Source organism: Centropristis striata, chromosome 7 (genome assembly GCF_030273125.1).
Source record: "Centropristis striata isolate RG_2023a ecotype Rhode Island chromosome 7, C.striata_1.0, whole genome shotgun sequence".
Classification (NCBI taxonomy): Eukaryota; Metazoa; Chordata; class Actinopteri; order Perciformes; family Serranidae; genus Centropristis; species Centropristis striata.
Genome location: NC_081523.1, coordinates 23040631 through 23061002, shown reverse-complemented (window position 1 = coordinate 23061002; position 20372 = coordinate 23040631). Strand labels below are relative to the sequence as shown.

At 38.4% G+C, this 20372-nt stretch overlaps 2 protein-coding genes across 2 annotated transcripts in view; one reads left to right on the top strand and one right to left on the bottom strand.

Annotated features, from left to right (window-relative positions):
* Positions 1-6988, top strand: part of LOC131975077 (dmX-like protein 1) — a 63481-nt gene extending 56493 nt beyond the window's left edge. Inside the window, exons 49-51 of the mRNA XM_059337612.1 lie at positions 150-202; positions 822-1039; positions 3213-6988. Of these exons, the coding sequence (XP_059193595.1) occupies positions 150-202; positions 822-1039; positions 3213-3449 (508 nt within the window). The 3' untranslated portion in view covers positions 3450-6988. The remainder of the gene's footprint in view (positions 1-149; positions 203-821; positions 1040-3212) is intronic.
* A 167-nt stretch (positions 6989-7155) lies between these two features.
* Positions 7156-20372, bottom strand: part of hsd17b4 (hydroxysteroid (17-beta) dehydrogenase 4) — a 40191-nt gene continuing 26974 nt past the window's right edge. The window contains exons 13-25 of the mRNA XM_059337613.1: positions 17744-17856; positions 17417-17540; positions 17163-17214; positions 15971-16042; positions 14508-14611; positions 14347-14412; positions 13894-13963; positions 13648-13754; positions 12492-12578; positions 12269-12355; positions 11946-12084; positions 10424-10551; positions 7156-7817 (exon numbers count right to left, since the gene is read on the bottom strand). Coding sequence (XP_059193596.1) covers positions 7728-7817; positions 10424-10551; positions 11946-12084; positions 12269-12355; positions 12492-12578; positions 13648-13754; positions 13894-13963; positions 14347-14412; positions 14508-14611; positions 15971-16042; positions 17163-17214; positions 17417-17540; positions 17744-17856 — 1239 coding nt within the window. The 3' untranslated portion in view covers positions 7156-7727. The remainder of the gene's footprint in view (positions 7818-10423; positions 10552-11945; positions 12085-12268; positions 12356-12491; positions 12579-13647; positions 13755-13893; positions 13964-14346; positions 14413-14507; positions 14612-15970; positions 16043-17162; positions 17215-17416; positions 17541-17743; positions 17857-20372) is intronic.

Sequence of the window (20372 nt, the reverse complement as noted above, 5' to 3'; positions counted from 1 at the left end):
TCTCCCAACTTAAATTGTGATTCATGAGTTTATAATTAAATGCTGAATCTTTTTCAACTCCATTCTACTGTGGCCAACAGGGATAATGACCTGCCCTTTCATTAAAATGTGTGAATCGATATTAATCTGCTCATTTTTTCACCCCACAGGAACGTGTGTCTGTGGGACACTCTGGTGACTCCTGCGAACAGCCTTGTACATGGTAAGATACAGCACAAGAATATCATTTAATTTTTCTTTACCAAGCAAAAATTCCAAAAATCACAGTTTCGAGTCTCTCAAATATGAATATTTCCTTTATTTATGTACTATATTTACATTAATATTTGTTTTTTCATTATTTTCCATTAAAGTATAGTATTGAATGTTTGAGGACATCTGCTTGGACTTTGGAGAATTCTGATTTTTTTATTTATTTATGTTTTTAGAATTTCTGACATGTTATTAACCAAACACTTAATCAAGTAAATATTTGGCAGATCCATTGGTTTTATTTTTTTTTTCTCAAATCTTACTTGCGGCACTAATGTCAACATATAAATGTTTTTTAGAAAAAAATTCAAATAAGTTGTAAATCAAACAACTTTTAATACACATTTTTGGGGTATTTCTACTGTCATTAAATTGCCTGTACTTGAGAACAGACAGGACAATAATTTGAGAAAATAAACAAATTAATAGTCAAATAATTTCAGCCAGACTCCCTAAATGTTATATTTCCTTTCTGAATACTTGTCATAATACTTTCCCATTCCCTCTGATTCATCCATCTTATTCTGCACGATGTCCATCCTTCCCCTCCTCTCTCTTTCTGTCCTCAGCTTTCTACTGCCACGAGTCCGGAGCCACCGTGCTCTCGATGGCTTCCAGGCAGCAGCTGCTTATCACAGGTGGGAGGAAGGGCTGGATCAGCGTCCTGGAGCTCGCCCACAGGCACCAGCGTCAGAGCTTCCAGGCTCACGAATCGCCAGTCAAAGCACTGGCTGTCGATCCGACTGAGGACTGCTTTATCAGTGGATCAGCTGAGGGGAACATTAAGGTATTCCGTCCAGTTAATTCATGCAATTAAATACAATTTCCGGGGTATATTTCAGGGAGGCGAAGGATCAAGGAGTTGAATATGTGAAAAGTTACTAGCATCTTTTGATGGCTCTTAAGGTCAAGTGGAACAAGACAGTTTGCTCTGTTAAAGATTCCCCCAGAAAGAATGGTAATTTTAAGACAGAGTTTTTTTTTTCCTTTTAGAAAATCATTAATTTTGCATGAGAGCCTCATTGGGAACAGTGATTCTAAAAACCTTCATTATAAAAACAGTTTTGATCATTTTCTTGGCACAAAGTTAGCCTGTACCTGACAGAATAGTCCTGCAGGGCGTTTGAATGTCTCTTCGTATCCTCCACATCAACAATCAGATGACTGTTGCATTTATCCACAGAGACAGTGAGCCCTATCAAAGTCATTCGACACCAATGTCACACTTATGATTAACCACCTGCTCAGGAAAACAGTGTGAATGATGGAGACTAAATTGTAAGGTGAAAGCGGGGTGACATGGAAAAAAGGCAAAGGAAAGCATTTTGAGTTAACAGGCAGGAGATGCGACCGCCTTTAATATATTTCCAGAGACAGCAGGTCTTTCATCTTTTTGACTTAAATATGTTGGCGAGGATCACACAGCTGTCACTCCAAGGATGAAACCACTGCGTCACGCAGATGTACAAGAAATGGTGCAGTGCACATCTGCTTGAAATTCAAATGACGTTCATTCTGGATGATTGCTCACAAAAACCTCCAAAGCTGTGTGTGATGTCTCCTTCTGAAGCCATTAATTGTACATTGGCTGGTTGAAAATTTAACATGGGTGAGCTGCAAATTTATAAGCTATTAAAGGGTTTGATGGGTGTCCATGGAAGTGGAAGATTAACTAATATGTACAGACTTCAGTTATCAAATAACAAAGCTCCCAGGCTGGGAATATGAATCAAACAATTAAAGTTGCTCAGAGCTTATCATGGTTCTCAGTGGTTCCTACTGAAGATCTTTGAAAACAGGCCACAAATGTATAGTTTCATTTTTTATTTTATTTAAAGGTGTGGTGTGTTATTCCTGGCCCCACCCCCACCGCTTCACCAGTTTGTAAAATCCACAACAATCATCGAACATGAAGGAATTTTCCTGCTACATTAGCCGCGTGCAAACAAAAGCCACATTCAACCCTTTGCATTTAATAATGTAATTATTTTTTTCATTAAAATCTTCTGTTTTAAACATCATGAAATTCTTAACAATAGGAGGTTCATATTGCTAATTTTTCAGAATAAAATCTTGAAGTTTGAAATTGGGAGAGAAGTTTTATGATATAAGTCTTAAACATACTCCGTCTACAAGAATAGAGATGACTGCTACATCCACATATATTATTCAAGCTGTCTTTCCAGCAGAGATAACGTTACGCAGCGCTGCTCTCTCTCCACCTCGCTCTGTCACTGACAGTGATAGTGCTCTATCACTGGCTTTCTTTCCCTCGCTCACCCAAGACTTTTTCCTCCTCTTTCCACTTCCTGTTCAGTTTTGTTGACATTTCTCTCGCTGGGCTTCTCCTTGCCACTGCAGCTGTCCCTTACACCCCGCAGGCTACAGGCTTCACCACAGCATTATTTTCTGATGTCTCTTCTTCCTCCTCCTATGTTTCTTGTTGTACTGGTTACACAAACCCTCAAACCCACAATGCACAATAACAGAAGTGCACACAAACACAATCCCCACAGGACGCATTTTTAGAAGCGCTTTTTTTGTCCGTCACTCGCACATCTCACAAATCAAATAAAGATCCCCACGAAGTGTGTGAGACCCGCATCTCACTGAGGACACCCCCCGCAATTTTTTACGTTTTTGTCGCGTTTAGTGAATTGGGTTTTTTTGCATAGACAGCTGTTTAAATCACACAAATATCCCGCTGTGTATAGGTTTTGAACTCATTAACTGTATCTGCATTCATTGATCAATGATGCCAGTCTGCCTGTGTTCCTGTTTCCCCACACGCAGATTCCCCCAACTTGCTTACGTGGGCGGGGAAATTAAATCAATCAATATGTACAAACATTGTTGATTTCTTCCCATGGAGCCAACGGAAAAACTATTAAGTAAATCTGTAATTTCAGTACATTTCTGCTGTCAGTCACGCTGCTTCCCTTCTTCCCTCCTCTCTGCAGATCTGGAGCCTGGCCACACAGTGTCCACTCTTCACCTTTCCCAACGAACACGCTCGCCAGTCGCTGTTCAGGAACCTGGGCACAGGCGTCATGCAGATCGAGGTGGGACCGGCCAATCACATCTTCTCCTGCGGCGCCGATGGAACCATGAAGATGAGGATCCTCCCCAACCGCTTCAGTGTCGCTAATAACAACAACCACGGCAACCTCAAGAACGATGTCAAGTTCATCATATAGACTAAAAAAGAAAAACAAGATGGTTTAAGCAGTTTAATGGAATAATGTGAAGTTGGCAGCACTGCTGCTGTGGAAATACCGTAATACCTGGAAAAGTGACCGTCATGCCGTGACTGAACAATAATGACAAGTGTTATCAACCAGAGTAAATGAAGAATGGCTGTCATAACAAAACAAGGTGGAATATTACAGACTCTGACAGAGTGAGATCCAGTGAGTTGTCTGATCCAGGGGGGCCCAAATGGTGAAATGATCACATCTGCTGCTCTTTGTTTGGGACGTGAACCCAAGCCGACCAATCGCAGGAGCCTCTACAAGTGTTTTAAACCGTAGTGGAAGTTAAAGTGGGCACAGGGTAACGACAGAGGGCACAGTCATTTAGAATAAACATTGAGAGAAAGAATCTCAGCTGCAGAGTCTCCCAAAAAAACTGCCATGTCAGTGACAACTGAACAGCATGTGGAGAGCTTTTTTTTTTGCACAGGAAGTGAAGCTGTAGAAGGAGCAGGAGTGATACCAGACTGTGAAGAGTCTGAAGCTGCAGCATTGTTCTTCTTATCAAGTATCACCATATCTATTAGTTTATATTAGTGAAGCAGTTGTGATAGTGGAAGCTGGATTCACTGCTGGAGTGTTCAGGTGATAAAATACAGTAGACTGTGTGTGCAGTGTGTCGTACAGGGACGGTAAGTGATCTGACCCTTTAGGGGTTTCCAATGTCATCACAAGACTTTTTACAACACTGTTGAACCCACTCAGCACAATGCAGTAAGGCCAGTGGACATCGTACAAAGCACATTATTATACCCAGTCACAAAGATTCCTGTCGCATTCTGGTGCTCCATATAAATATTTGAACACAACATGAAGCATCTCAGCTGTAGAAGCAGAGGACGAGCATGATCAAACCACACTTAACAGGATGTTATTATCTTTTCAGACGTTTGGCTCACACTGCTTTCCAGCCTGACTTGAAATGAACACAGGAAACTGATTTTATAAAGGTAGAAAGAATAAACGTGTATCTCTTAAGCAACTCACTATGCAAATTAACTTTCTGGCAGAAACATTAAATAGGAAGATTGATACCACTCATAGTCTCCTAAATGTGTGGCTGCAGCCAGCAAATATTAGCTTAGCAGTCTTTAAGCTAACCAACTTAGCTTAAAGACAATGCCGCACATAAAACTTGTGTTTTTGTTCGGGGTGTCACGATTTTCCAAATCTAGAGTTTGATTAGACTTTTGATTTAGGGTCGCAGTCAATTTTTTTTCTTTTTCAGCACTGAAGGCTTTGCCATTGTTGGACTATCAAGTCTTGATTTGTCAAGATCAACAAATGGTTTCAGAACTGTCAATCACATTTTTAAACTCTTCTTTAAAAAGGTGAGGTTATTTATCTTGTGCACACAAGTTATTATCTTGTGGTAACAAGCTAAACAGAAAATAATTATTTAACTCGTGCGTACAAGATAAAAAACAACTTTCAAATGTTTTCGGGACTTTAGGGGCTCTGTATTAAGGCCATATCCTTCACATTTGAATACCTAATTCCAAATGTGAGGAACGCGATATTGTTGATAGCATGAATTGAAAGCTCATTTTGATCAATTTTTATACAGAGTTGAGAACGTGATACCCCTAGTATTTATACAGTTTTAAAAAAACAAGATATAACAAGTTTTAAAGATTTTGCTACCTCTGGGCAACTTTTCTTGTTCCCAGTCTCAGCTAAGCTAACCAGCTGCTTGCAAAAGCTTCATATTTAACATGTGAGTGCTGTTGATCTTCTCATCCAGTGTTAACTCTTCGGCAGAAAGCGAATAAGCATATTTCAATTTAAAAAAGGAGAAATATTCCATTAATTAATCATGTGAGTCGCTACCTGATGTTTTCTTAATTTTCATGGACTACCTGAATGCGCCATTTCTCTCACTCTATTTGCACATAAACATGAAGCTAAATTATATGTAGTGTAATGCATATAACTATATGAGGCAGGATATCAGTAAAGCAGTCCAAGCCTTTGTTAATGAGGTAAATATTAATAGTACGATGGTAGTAGATTAAACCAATGGTATTATTATTATTATTATTATTATTAAGTGTCCTTAAATCTCTGAAAACTAATTATATCATGCTGGCACAGTACTGTAATACTGTTGGTCCTGATAATATGGTTTATTGATATTAAGTTGCAAAAAGTAGCTTTAATTTAACAAAGCCCTCGTTGCTATGGGACTCCGTGAATAATACCTTTTCGGCTGTGTTTTGTTTATAATATTAAGCTTAAGAACATGTAGCAGGAAACTTTGCTGTTGACAATGGAAACGGGGGGTTGGGGTGGGGCAGTTAAATACGTTTTAATGAATATACTATTTTGTTGTGGAAATGTTTTATTCCAATAACAATGCACTTCCCTTTCATCGACTCAAAGCTTTGATTTGCCATACGGACCATGATTGAAAACTGCCTTGGAAACAATATTGTTTGCCTTGTAGTGATCTTCGTTGTTTTAGCAGTCTTGCTTCATCTGGCTTGCTGTTTACTTCCTTTGTCACAATTATACAAATTACCTGAACTTTTTATTTTATTTTAATCATTCAGTTGCTTTGTATATCATCCAAACGCAGCACATTGCCTTCACTACATGCTTGAAAAAATGTAATCTAGATTGGTGTGTAATATTTTGTCTTCCACATAAATAAGGAAGAGATTGATGCAGACAGTCCTGATATAATCTAATCCATGAAGCTACCTGCCCATAGAACCTTGTTGTGCTGCTGTAGGGAAACATATGTATATTAGCTTTGATTTCAGGGAGGATAAACTGAGGAAAAACCTTTTAGATGAAGCAGATTTATTGCAGTTATGTACATACATAGATTCATAAACTAGGCTTCTCATAATCACGACTAGTTGTAGATTTGACAAAAGCCACTATGAAGAATATCATTCTGTATAATTACAGGTATATTTATGAAATATGTTCATATTTAGGATTATAGGCTGAGTGATCAAAAGGCAGATGTAATATTATTTCCTGCTTTTTTTTCTCTTATTGGGTCACCATTTCTTTCGTTTTTCTCATTATTTCCTGATGTGGGCTTGAACGAACATGTTGTTATATTGCTCTGTTTCCCCCACAAATCAAAGTGGCTGGAAACTGATGTGTACTCCTGCAGCAACTGGAGGTTAAATCATTTTTATCAAAGCCAAACTATATGTACTCTGACAGAAACTGGAGAATAAAATCAATTTTATCAAAGCAAGTGCTTTTTTCCCCCCAAATACTGCCTTTTTCCTTTATAGACACGCATCACAACCAGTTAGACCACACAAGTGTGTCAGGGTGCATTAAACAAACTCACTCAGCTAAATCAAATATCACGTTAAACTAACTTCTTCCTTTTTTCTTTCCCCTCCTCAATCTTACAAATGTGAATTTGATCAGATAGTTCTAATTTTATAATGTCGTGTAAATCAATGTATTATAAACAGAAAATGTACTGATGTAATAAAAAATATTATGTAACTTGAGCGGATGTTTTTTGTAATTTTGGAAACTGAGAAGACCGTTGAAGTTATCAGTGAATTTTGGCGATAAACATCTCAAAACAAAAAGCCACACAATAAAGGAATAAAATGTAACTTTCCACATTCAAATGACTATACCCATGTTATATATTTTATTAAACATACAGACACAAGCTTTTAGTCTGATTTATTTATTTTCATAGAAGAGTAACGATTTCTTTACAATAGCACAACTGACATTAAAAATGAAGTGAAAATCAATATTTCTCATAACTTGTAAACTCTACAGTATTATACATGTGATAAAAGGTTATGTTGAGATCATTTTCATACAACGGTTTCTGAATGATCAGACTGGGAATTAGTCATAATGTAATGAAACCCCTAACAATTTCATCCAGGACATTGATGCTCTTATTTCTCCTAATATATTATTGAAAAGAAGTAAAATTGAATGAAATGTCTCAATTATCAGTTTGGTTTTTAAAGGCAGATGTGTTAAGTGCACATTAAAGCGGGACGGACCAAAGCTTCCTCTCTCCGGCCATCAAAACCTTGTTGAGTGTTTGTACATTTGATGACTTCAGTGAAAGTTAATTTACATGACAGATTTCATTCTGAAGCAGTATTAATCTCACTGGGTGAAAGCATGTCTGCACACACGCATGAATCAGGAGAAGAGCAGCAGGCAGACGGAGAGAGCTGGTAGGTTGGTTATCATCTGAATGGCTGGCTGAGCAGCTCACAGCTTGGCGTAGTCCTTCAGGATGACCTCCAGCTTCTGACTCAGCATGATGTTCCCTCTAACCTTCAGCTTGCCAGAGAAGAATGCCTAGAAAAACAACAAAGACACACTTGAAGGTTTTTTTTCAAGAAAGCACACAGTCTCCTGATTTTTTTTTTCAGCTGGTTTGGCTGTTTTCAAGCACACAGTCGGTAAGATGCGGCCAAGAAGCCTGCAGCTAACACCTCATACAAATGAAAAGGCAACAAGGGAATATGTGACCGGTGTTCCTCTGGTAGCAGAACAGTGAAATAACATTCATAAGGTTCAGAGGTGCAGCAGAGAAGTCTCTTTATTGTGTGAGCTGATGATGTGCGGTGCGTCCCCCGGCTAGAATCAATCAGTGGACGGCGGTTATGGAGACCCTAGGTGACAGTTAGTAGCGTCCCTTCAACTCGACCGACTCATCTTTCTCCAGCTGTTCCTTTCATCGCGGAAAACTCCCTGCCTGAGGGAGCTTCAGCGCCGCAGCCTGTTGACGCTCTAAAGAGCACACACACACACATACACACACTGGCCTCAGATCAATACCAAGCGCCCCAGGAAGCATATAAATTGTGTACAGTGACGGCCACTCCCTCTGACAGATGAGATGCTACAGACATAACAAGTAGTGTCGATTGATTACCCGTGCTGAGGGCTTTCTGAACTTTGTTTGATAGATCATTTTATTTCCTTCTTTTCTGACGTGATGAGATGAAGAGAGAAGTCATTACAGATTGAAGGGCTCTTCAAAGGCACTTTCACTTTAATTAAAAATGCACAAGATGGGATTTAACATTGGAAAAAGCAGTATTTAAAATATGACTGCTGCATTTTCACCAAATGGAGACACATTAGCATCTGTTCTGCTAAACCTTTAATAATGTGCTCGGCTTGTGAGCACGTAAGTGTTTAAAAAAACATCCATGTTTGTTACAGCCCCATGCGGAAAAAAGTAAACGGCATCCACAGCACTTTTGTAAAAAAAATAAATAAATAAAAAAAAATAGTGAAAAGAAACTATTTTGTTTCAGTTATTTATAATGTTTGAGGCAAAATAATTGATGGACACAATGGACACAAAATCTCACAATCTATTATTTATGTTTTAAATAACTTCACAACCTTTGGGGAATTGCGGTTGTACCTTGAAACACCTACGTCTGAGTACTTGAGGTGCTATAAAAACACATTCGTCCATAATTCCTGAGAAGACTCGTATATTTGAGTTCAAGACAACTCAGACTACACCATACTGAAAATGAAGCATTTTTACACCAGCTTTAAGGTACAATTAGGACTGCAAGCAGTACTGAACGGGCCCTCGCAGTACACGCGTGTCGGGGCATGCTGCCGTCGGGGTGTGTGCGTTACAGGGGCCAGTCTATACCACCCCTATGAATTTCATTGCCTTAAGTGTTAAAGTGTGGCCACGGTACCAAATATGAAATTAGACTGCCACCACAGTGCCACCTAGGGGCCGGTCAATAAAACCTTAAAGGGTTATCCTCAGGAGGGCATTGACAATAATTGTACCAAGTTTTGTATTATAATGCAAAAACTATCCCTTTAATCCTCATACAGTGTCTGAAGGAGGACTCTTAACTGATATGTATAAGTTAGAAGAGGCAGGTAGCAATGGTGGAAAGTAACTATGTACATTTACTCAAGTACTGGACTTAAAGTAAAATTTTGAGGTACTTTTATGTACATTTTATGTAACTTTATACTTCTACTCCACTACATTTTGAGACATATATTGTACTTTTTATTCCTCTACATTTAGCTGACAGCTTTAGTTACTTTTCAGGTCAAGATTTAAAATGAAAAACATGATACATTTAAAATGATACTTAAAAGTTTATTAGGTAGTTAAAATGAGCGGAGTGGAGTCATTTCACAATGTGGTATTAGTACTTTTACTGAAGTAAAGGATCTGAACACTTCTTCCACCACTGTCCTTTTTACTTCTTTTTACATTTATATTTTTTTTCTTTATTTTCTTGATTTTTTTAATTTATTTATTTTTTATATTTTTATTCTTCTTTTATTTTATTTTAAAAAAATTTTTTTTAATTAATTATTATTTTTTCTGCGCTTCTGCGCATGCACGGTCTTTCTGGACATTGCGCATGTGCAGAAGTGCAGATAAGCCGCGCATGCGCAGAAGCGAAAAAGACAGCGCATGCAGAGAAACGCAGAGAAAATAATAATAATAAAAATAAATAAATAAAACAATTTGATAAATTTAAATAAAAAAAAAAAAATGAAATTCATAGGGGTGGTATAGACTGGCCCCTGTAACGTACACATCCCGACGGCAGCATGCCCCGACACGCGTGTACTGCGAGGTCCCGTTCAGTACTGCTTGCAGTCCTAGTTTCCATATGTATTTTCTATATATCCTTGTCAACAGCTGATTTTTTTACACCATAAAATGAAAAATACTCACATGTATCCTTTTTACTAACTGAGTCAATCACACTGTCAGCTTCATCTGGGCTGTTTGAGTTGACCCAAACTTTTAAGTTATAAAAAGAAAATTATTTTTGTTATCTCAAGATAAAGACTTAATTGACATTAAAAAAAAAATAGAAGCAAGGCCATTCTCGCATCTGTGAAAGCATGCCACCTACGTCAACAGAGAGTCATTCAGAGTCCTTGTTTGTTACCTTCTGAGGGTCAAGTTTCCCCTGCACCACCGTCATGAAGTCTTCATCTGACACGGTGAAGGTCACATCTGCCTTCCCGGTGTAAGGGCCTTTGTGCAGAGAGCCGCTGCCGTTCTTCAGATCAATGGCTGGAGGAAAATAAAGTGAAGGCAGTGGAAGAAGACAGAATAAATCATAAACACTCGACAAATGCTCCACTCGGCTGCTTTACTTCACTTTCACAACCTATTCATGCGTGGAGTTATTATATTGTCCTTTACGCCAATGTAAAAGTTATAATTGTTTATTTGACAGCTTGTTAGCAGCTTGGGTCAAATTAACTTGTCAACCTTTCAGCTCAGACTGATATCAACTTTTGTTACATTTGAGCAAATTCTGTTTTCTGAGGGTTAGTGAAGCACTGAGCAGCAACTGCATCATTTTATGTTGACAGGAGGTTCATGGTGCAACAAATCACCATAGAATGAGCCCTGACCCTCACACTGGGTTCATGGACATTTAAAAGTGTGCCTTCTCTGTAAGATGTTTGAAATTATTTTTATTACAAAATAAAACACCAGGACAAAAGCAGATTCATCTACAGTTGCGAGAAAAGCATGTGAACCCTTTGAAATTACTAATGAGATTACTTTGTAACCCCTTCCAGTTTTGTGCAAATCAACAATTCTTGATCATAGGTCTTCAGAGATCTCAAGGCCAGGTTCTCTTCAGCAGATGAAACTTTAAAAAATAAATGTATTTTATAAGTTGAAGTAGCTCTACGCATCACCCACATCTCGTTTCATTGGTTGGACTCAAGGTTTGCTAACTCTTCACTCCCAAAGGCTAATACATACTCTGCAAGAACAGAGAAATTTGTTTGTTTTCTCGAGGTGGAAAGAACAAGAACAAAGTGAGTTCTGGCCAGGTCGTTTCATACTTCACAAGACGCTCCTGGGAGGTCCTCAAAGGGCCGTCCCACCGCAGCTCACGTCAAATTCTAATCTCTGACCAATCACACAATAATTGACACCACACATGAAAAAAGTTCTTCCCAGATGATGTGTCGAGAACAGAGACATTTGATGTTCTGGCAGCCCTCGGAGAGAGAACAAATTCCTCTGTTCTTGTGGAGTATTGTATTCGCTTTAAGGGTTCACTTACTTTTTCCACCAGCACAATGAATGTTTCGTGGATGTGTTCAATAAAGACATGTAATATTATAATTGTTTGTGTGGTATTAAGTTCAGCACATTGTGTTTGTCTATAGTTGGGACTTATCATGGGCAGATCAGATCGCATTTTATGACAAATTAATGCAGAAAACCAGGTCATTTCAGAGGTTTCACATATTTTTTCTCGCCACTGTCTCTGGTCTAATCTTGTGCAGTGTTTCTTGCTTTTATCACATGAACCTTTGATTATATTGTATGCGTTCTTATACTTCCTTACTGCAAAATTGATTTTTTAACAAGAAAGATCTGATCTGAACTGATCATTTTCTCATGATACAATGTGTTTGTATATCACTCAGTACACTCACTCCACTGTGCAGCGTTCTTCCCATCTTTGGTAATCTCCCAGCCGAACACAGCGTTCACTTTGTTGACCAGCTCTGAGCCCGAGTCTTTAATACGACGGCCGATCTCTGCGAACACCAGCTCACTCTGAAGGCCCTCTCCCTGCAGGAATGACCGAAACAGATAGTTGGAGGACTGTTTTTACGTCACAGATTTGACAAAAGCGCAAATTAATTTTGTCTAAATTATCTACAGCACTACAAGGAAAGGAGCTTTAGGGCTCCATGAAGGAATCTGATAAACGAAAAGAAAGATTGTTGAACAGAACATTTTCAGACTGACATACTTGAGTGAGACTTTCTGGAGAAGCCTCCGGTGCACCGTGTAAATCCACATAGGCCCCAGTCAGCACAACATCACCAGTCTCCTTCACCTGGACACAAGAGGAGAGCGCCGATCAGAGCGACACATGCAGAACATTCACACACAACAGAACAGCACTAATTATGAAATCAGACTCATTTATCCACAAATCTGTTATAATGATTTTAATCACAGAAAACACTGACTCTGCACTGGATGTGAATTCTGTTGCCTTCCTTCCACATCTCAGTCTGCAGTGACTGACCCGGCATCACTGGCTTTGCAAAGCGAACCTGAAACAGAGAGAGAGAGACAGGCATAAGAGAGGGTGAGGGAGTCCAGAGATCTGTAGTGAAATGATTTTATAACATTCAACCAGATTTGATAAATGCTAAATAATTTATCAAAGCATAAAAAGCCTGATAGATGTCAGTGAAAAATCCCATGTATCCACTGTATGAGAACAATCTGCAAGATTTTTTTAAGATTGTAAATGTAAAAGCTTACAACTGTAACTGCCAACAGGCCTTGTGCATGCACATTTTTGTATTTGTATCCTACAAATCAAATCAAATCAAATCAAAATTACTTATTGATCCTGGAGGGGAAAGAAGCATCCAGATGAAGTAAAACTGCTAATACCACACTGTGAAAGTACTCCACTACAAGTAAAAATCCTGCATTCAAAACTTACTTCTGTAAAACTACTCAGCATCAAAATGTACTTAAAAGTACCATTAACATTGTTATATATAATCTAAATACATTAACAAATAATTAATGATTATTTGTATTGATGCATTTATGACAGGAGCATTTTAATTTTGTAGGTAGAACTCATTTTAACTACGAAATAAACTGTGCAGAAAAAAATTCTAATCACTTTAAATTGATCATGTTTTTCATGTTCAATCTCAACTTAAAAAGTAACAAAAGTCGGCAGCTGAATGTAGTGGAGAAGGATGTAAAGCATCCTTTACAGAACAATCACACTCAGTATTCTCTGGCTGACTCAGTCATAGAAATTCAGTCTTATTAAGCTCCCATCTAAATAAATATCACATAAATATGACATCAAATTATTTTATTCTAGAACCTTGTATGTACAAATTTACATTTACAATCCTTTTTTTTTTGCCTATATCTCACAGAACATGCCTTTAAATTGAAAGTATCATAAAATAGAAATACTTGAGTAAAATACAAATACCTCATAATTGTACCCAAGCACAGTACTTAGCTTTTTTTGTGAACTTTGCTAATATAAGAAGTGGGATTCATCAATTTCTCCTTCATATGTAGATGCAAGGCCCACTGACTCCTAAATAGTATGACAGTGTTCAAATCACAGGTAGTGCTCACCTTGATAGCCTTGAATCTGGACGGGTCGTTGCCGGCAAACTGCTTGAGGACATGTCTCGCTGCGAAGCCGAAGGAGCACAAGCCATGCAGGATGGGAGCCTTGAAGCCTGGTATAAAGAGCATTTTTGAGTATAGCATGTTTAAGTATAAATGAGATCAATAACCATGACTTGGCCATCTGTTAAGCGTTGGTTCTAATGGAGAACTACAACCATCAAGCCACAGATGACAGATGTCCAGACTCACCTCCCATGGCAGCAAAGCTGGGGTCTATATGAAGAGGGTTCCAGTCTCCACTCAACCGGTACAAGGCTGCCTGGAACCGCAGGGGAAACAGATATTGTTTAGATCCATATCTAATTCATAAACCCCTGAACTTTTCATACACAGATGTGGGATGAAATTAAATTATCATGAAGGCAATAGAAGAGATACCTAAAATAAGAATGTCTTTGAAGTGATACAGTTGCAGTCATTTAAATTGCTCAGGGGATTTCGTTTTTTAATCCCCCTTTCTTTTTTATTTTCTGCTGCATCATACACTCTGCGTTCTTTTTATAAAACTGTATGAAAATCTTGTTCAACACTTTGTCGAAAAAGGTTATTTTGGAGGAACGAAACGATATTGTCCTATTTTCACCCACATCTCATCGATGCGGCTGATTTATTCTGCAGCTAAACCCACACAGACGCACTCACTTGGTCTCTTGTGGTGGAATCAATCATCACAGCATCTGGTGCCCGTTTAGGTGGAGGCAGAGGAGCCTGTAGGAAATAAAACACAAATAAAACAAATCAAATATGAGGCAGCCAAATAACTCCCAGTTTCTTATTTTGTAACAGAGACATGGCATACGTACCACAGCTTTATTGGAGGTTCTCTTCCCTCCGAAGCCTCCAGCTCCGACCACAAACACCGAAAACTGATTGTAGCAGATCAGCTCGCCGCCGCAGTAGGTGTTCACTGGAAAGCAGCAACGATGTGGCAATCAAACTATATTCATGTGAGTTCATGTGTGTTCTTTATTTATGTAAAAGTAATGATGACACAGGGAAATAAAAGTACAGGTTAAAGTTGTGCATACAAACTTTACATAAGAACAAAAGAATTATCAGCAAACACCTAAAAAGTCAAAGTACTGCAGCACAATAGGCAGTGGTATATTATGTATTATATTTTGTGTCTGTAAGCAGCATATTACTGGAGTAGATAAAAATGTGCTAATAATCTTAAGGGGAGCTTGATCTATAAAAATCCTCTGTATTGCTTTTTTACGAGTGTGATGATTGTAAATTAGTAAGTGATGCAACAGAAGTTCCTCTTGCTGCACTTCATGGTCAGCGTCTTAACCCCTAAGCGAAAGTGGACACCCAATGCTTTTGTGAGCAAGTCCCTGATTTGTTTGCATGAGTGCAGCGCGTGTTCAGAACATTTCTGAGCAGAACAGGGCGGTTGTTTGGCCTCCAGTTTTGCTGTTTGCAGCTTTCTAGAGAACTGCTCATGCATGAAACTTCACACTGGACACTGCGCTTTCTGAGATCCTTAGCAATAGAGAGATTGAAATGAATGCAATGTTCTTTATTATTTTGCTATCGATAAGTTTTGGGCCGATCTCTCTCTGATATGCAGTTGATGTTGACTTAGAAGGGGCAAAAGTAATTGCCTCGCAATCCACATATCATGATATTAAATATATAACACTAAACAGTGAAGACAAGGTCTCCTTCAGCCATGTTTCCTCATTCCAGAATACTTATAATAAAATCACAGCATGAGGGAACAGCTTCATGTAGACAACTGTGAGGTGAAAATTAGTAGCTGTCAGGAAGAATCAAATCCGGACTCCTGTCGACGTACTTGCAGGTTAATATCATTAAGTGAATTCCTAACACAAGTAGACATAAATACAAATAAAGCTGCTTCTGCAGGACGTTACTGTGACGTGTCGTCTCACCCTGAACTTTGCTTTCACTGGAGGAGGATAACAGAAGCTGACTGGTTTAGTGTGTATAAAGAAATTACATCCCCATATGAATCCTCGGGGAACCTCAGGTCCCGTGTTATTTGTTTTAAGTCGGATTAATTATAGATCAGAGTGGTTCTAATATCATCCATCTCTATGGAATTGTCAAACAAAAATATGAGCCGTTCTCAGTCCATTATTTCGATCCCTGCAGACACAGACTGAAAATTAACTTTCATTAATTCAGCAAGAGAGGCAACTTTCAGGAAAAGACACATTAAAGTGATGAAAACAAATGAATGTGCAATAAACACACTGTATGATAGAAGTTGTGCGCTCTGGAGGGAAAAGACACTCACCATCCAAGAGGATGACGGCTCCAGATCCTTTGTCCAGCACGTCTGCGATGCTGCTCTCAGATCTAAGTGTACCTGAAAAAGTATTTTATCCATTTACATTTTTCATTAATAAAGTATCTTACTTTAGTCCTGTCACTACTTTATATTACTAAACCAGCTCTGTACTTAGCTAAGTGTCCTCGACTGTCCAAGAGGCCATTTAATACAATCCTCAAAGACTCTTGATAAATGAAAACTAGAATTATGATACCATTTTGATAATTCATTTACCACTTAAGTCAGTTTTCAAGCAAAAATGGCGACCAATTGATGCTTTCCCCATCTCCGACATAAGGATTTGCCTGTTTTCCATCGTAGATTATATTAACCTCGGCCAAGGTGGTTATGTTTTGAGTTTGGTTTGTTTGTTTGTTTGTCTGTTTGTCAGCACGATTATATCATTTTGTTTTGCACAGATCGTCAAACAGAAAATTAATTTCACAGCAAGATGTTTATTTTTAGCTATTTTCTGATGTTTTAAAGACCAAACAATAAGTAATCTAATTGAATAGCTAATCTGCGGATGAATTTGATAATACAAATAATTGTAAGTTGCCTCCCTTTTATAAAACAAGAATAATATAAAGTCATCATTGTATGTGAAAATATAAAACAATGTAAAGTAACATTATTATTAACCCGATATAAGTAATCATTTTTTAATTTGGTTTACTTTGTAAAAATCAAGCAAGGAGATGCGTCACATACATTTATGGGTTTTTTAAAGAAAAAAACAAAAGCTTAGTTCTGTCACTTGACTGTAATGATAATACATGAGATACACCGACTGGGGCCACACTGCTATCTTCAGTATGCAGTCTTTTCCCTAGTATTGATATGCTATAATAGGATATATAATAAAAATCCATTATGGCTTAAGGGGTAAACTGGCTGAAATGTTCCTATACTATAGACATCATAAAAAGAGTCTTGCAAAGACTAAGAGACTCAGTTTATCTAAATTATTTATTAAACTCCAGCTGCTCCCAGTTATATGACATGCAACATGAATCCAGGTAAAATTAAAAAAAAACTTTATGAGGCTCTAAAATAGCATATATTATATTTATTATAAGGTTGAATCTATAGGGATTATATTAAATGTTTTCATACAAAAAAATTACATGTCATTTAATAGCAAAAAAGGAAATACCTGAGGTTGGTAAAGGTTTGAAGAGCTCCAGATACTGCTCTCCATGCAATACCTGACAAAAAACATCAGAACAGCTGTGATATATAATCATAACTAAAAGCCTCATTAGCACTCATTAGCATGAGTAATGTGTGCAGGGCTGTGTGAAAAATACAGTATGGATAAGAAGATGCATATAAGCACTCGGCAATGTCAAACATATTAACAAGTACATAAAAACAGGCCCCTTAGACGTTACATATACAAGTCCCAACCTGTGTGAGGTCTATGTTGAGTCCAGGGAGCGAGCTCAGCCCGCCTTCCATCATGGCTGCCTGGGAGGGAATGACCCCGAAGGAAGGGAGGCAGCTGAAGTCTTCATGGCCCTCATACAGGAACCTACATGAAAATGATAAGAGTTACTGAACTGTGTAAAATCACAGATGTCTGCACAGGCCTGTGTGTATAACCCTGGAGATATTTTAATGTTTTTTTCTCCATTCAGGTCAATGTAAAACCTATTATCATTTATTTCAGTTCAATTTCACACAGACCCCTCAGGGCAGTTACAGCCATTTGCATAAACGTACACAGATACACACCTCAGGTGGTCCGGGTCCTTGGTGGACATGCCCACCCCCAGCGCATAGAGGATACACTGGGTGTGGGTGAAGGTGAACGTGGTCGGTGGTAATTTTTGTCCGACTGCCTCAGCCTGAGAGGAGAAAGAGAGGAGAGGTGACTTTCATCATAACAATATTTTGAGGGCAAAAATTGAAGAAGGTATCCTGTAATTTAGGCGGAGAAAATGAATATGCCATGTAAGGGGTTTTGTAGAAAAGTAATAAGGTTCACACCATGGTAGATGAGCTCCACATTTGACCACTGAATGCAAATACTCTAAAAACACTGAACATACAGTCAGAGCAAATAAATCAATCTTACCACACTATAGGTGGAACATAGGCACTAAGAGAATCAATTTTTGTTTATGAGGCAGGCTACACGGTGGTGTAGTGGTTAGCACTCTTGCCTCACAGCAAGAGGGTCGCCAGTTTGACTCCGGCCTGCGGAGCGTGATTGTCTTTCTCTATGTGTCAACCCTGTGATAGTCTGGCGACCTGTCCTGGGTGTACCCCGCCTCTTGCCCAATGTCAGCTGGGATCGGCTCCAGCAACCCAAGTGCGGATAAGCGGTTAAGGAAAACGAATGAATGTTTATGAGGCACCTTAGCCAACCTTTCATCTTTCAGAGTCTGCAGCAGGCTCAGATATAATGCCACAGTGAAGGCGCACTCCAAAGTTAGGCAACATTTTTGCAAGGAAAAACTACCATATCCATTTTCAAAGGATTATAGGACTATATCCCATACTGTTTGGGGCAAAAACAATGCAGTTTTTCTCGTGCAGTACAAATGTGTTATTTTCGCCAATTGTATTTGAGTATTTATGCATAGTGCGGTCCCTTAACGGTGGGAAAACATGAGTGGTAATTGTGACAACACACATCAGTGGGGCCATAAGGTGCGCTGGCAGCTCAAGAGACAAGTCAGTTTATACAGAAGTTAGTCCGCTACAACGGTTGTAATGGAAACAGTACAGACAGAAATGGCCGCCACTCTGGACATGTTGGTTTGAATGAGAATGTCCAAATGTCTATTTTACTCCTTATTTTATTTTCATAATGATGAACAGTAAACCTGCTTAACATTGTCATTGTTAACATGTCAACACACCAACATTAGCGTTAGCTCATAGCCGTGCCTAATCACCACGTGTATATTAAGATGAAGTAAGAGCTGCTAGCATAGCTGTAGATTCTTAGAATTGTTAGGAGATGATAAAAGAGCAAAGGCAAAAAAGGAACACTGTGATGCATAGTGGATATATTTTAAAAACAGCATTTTGAAGTGATCGAACTGAATATATGAGGGTTGGAAGACGATATAGTTTATGACGATAGGAAGGCGATAAGAATGAACAGACCGCCGTTCAAAGCAGGAATATAAAAAGAAGAAAGAGGCGATGGCCTGCTCGCCTGTTTGATTGAATCTGTGATCATCTGCAGTAAATAGTCTGAAGACCTTTGGGATCTCACAGAGTTAAGAAGAATCAGCGGTTCAGAAATGTACTCCTGAGTCGGACCAGGCAGAGCTTTGTAAGACATCAGCACAATTTTTAAACAGATCCTGAACTTGACTGTTGTCCAGAGCAGGGAGGCCAGAAATGGACCGATGTTCGATCTGTGTTTGCACTTCTGTAAACGAGCAGCCTGGAAACAGGCTGAAGAAGCGTTGCTGTAATCAACGGTTAATGACACAATGTCACAAATGCCTTTTAAAGCTCGGGAAGGTGGAGCTCCTCGCTGTACTGTAAATGTTTTAAAACCTTTATTAATCCCAGCCTGACATCATCTGGCAGAGCTTTCTGATACCTCAACACTCAAACTGATCATGAATTTCCCATCATGGCTCCTGTTGGAGTTGGAGAAACCTGCAGCAAACAAACTCATTACAATCAAATCCTTTTTCATTCTTGACACTCAGCTTTAATATTAATGTTAATCTGTCTTTCATATCTTCTATATTTCTTTTAAGGGTTTTTTTATATTACATCTTGTTTTTTATAGATTGTTATTATTTATTAGCATTATTTATTATTATTATTTTATTAATTAACTTAGATGTACCATTATATTTCGCAAGTTTCTTCAGGTAATGAACAACACTGACATCTTACTGATAAATAGCAATGGTCGTATTAGAGAGAGTATTAAAAACTTGATGTGACACAACAAAAAAGTTACACATAAATTAGAGGAGTGCAAATAATTTAAGTGGCTGAACAATTAACCAGATTTAAAATCAATATTAACACAATTGTCAAATCGAAGAAGCAGTAATTATTTTAATGCCAAAAAATCGAACCAATCGGAGGGTTGAAAACACCAGGACGTGTGGGTTTCACATGCATTCACACACCGCTCGAGGATCCACAAGACGTGTGCAAATAGATGAAGAGAATAACTAGTAAAACGGCAAACACAAGCTTCAATTCTCTGAGTACTACCATGTGAAAATGTGTCTATGTGTTTAAATATTACATCATTGTAAGAGTACTGTAATGTGTGTGTAGTACGTTTGTGGTCACGGTTTCAACACTGCAGTTTCTCAAGACCATGTAAAGTCCCTGCGTCCTGCTTCCCAGTGTGCACTTAAAATACTGTTACTGA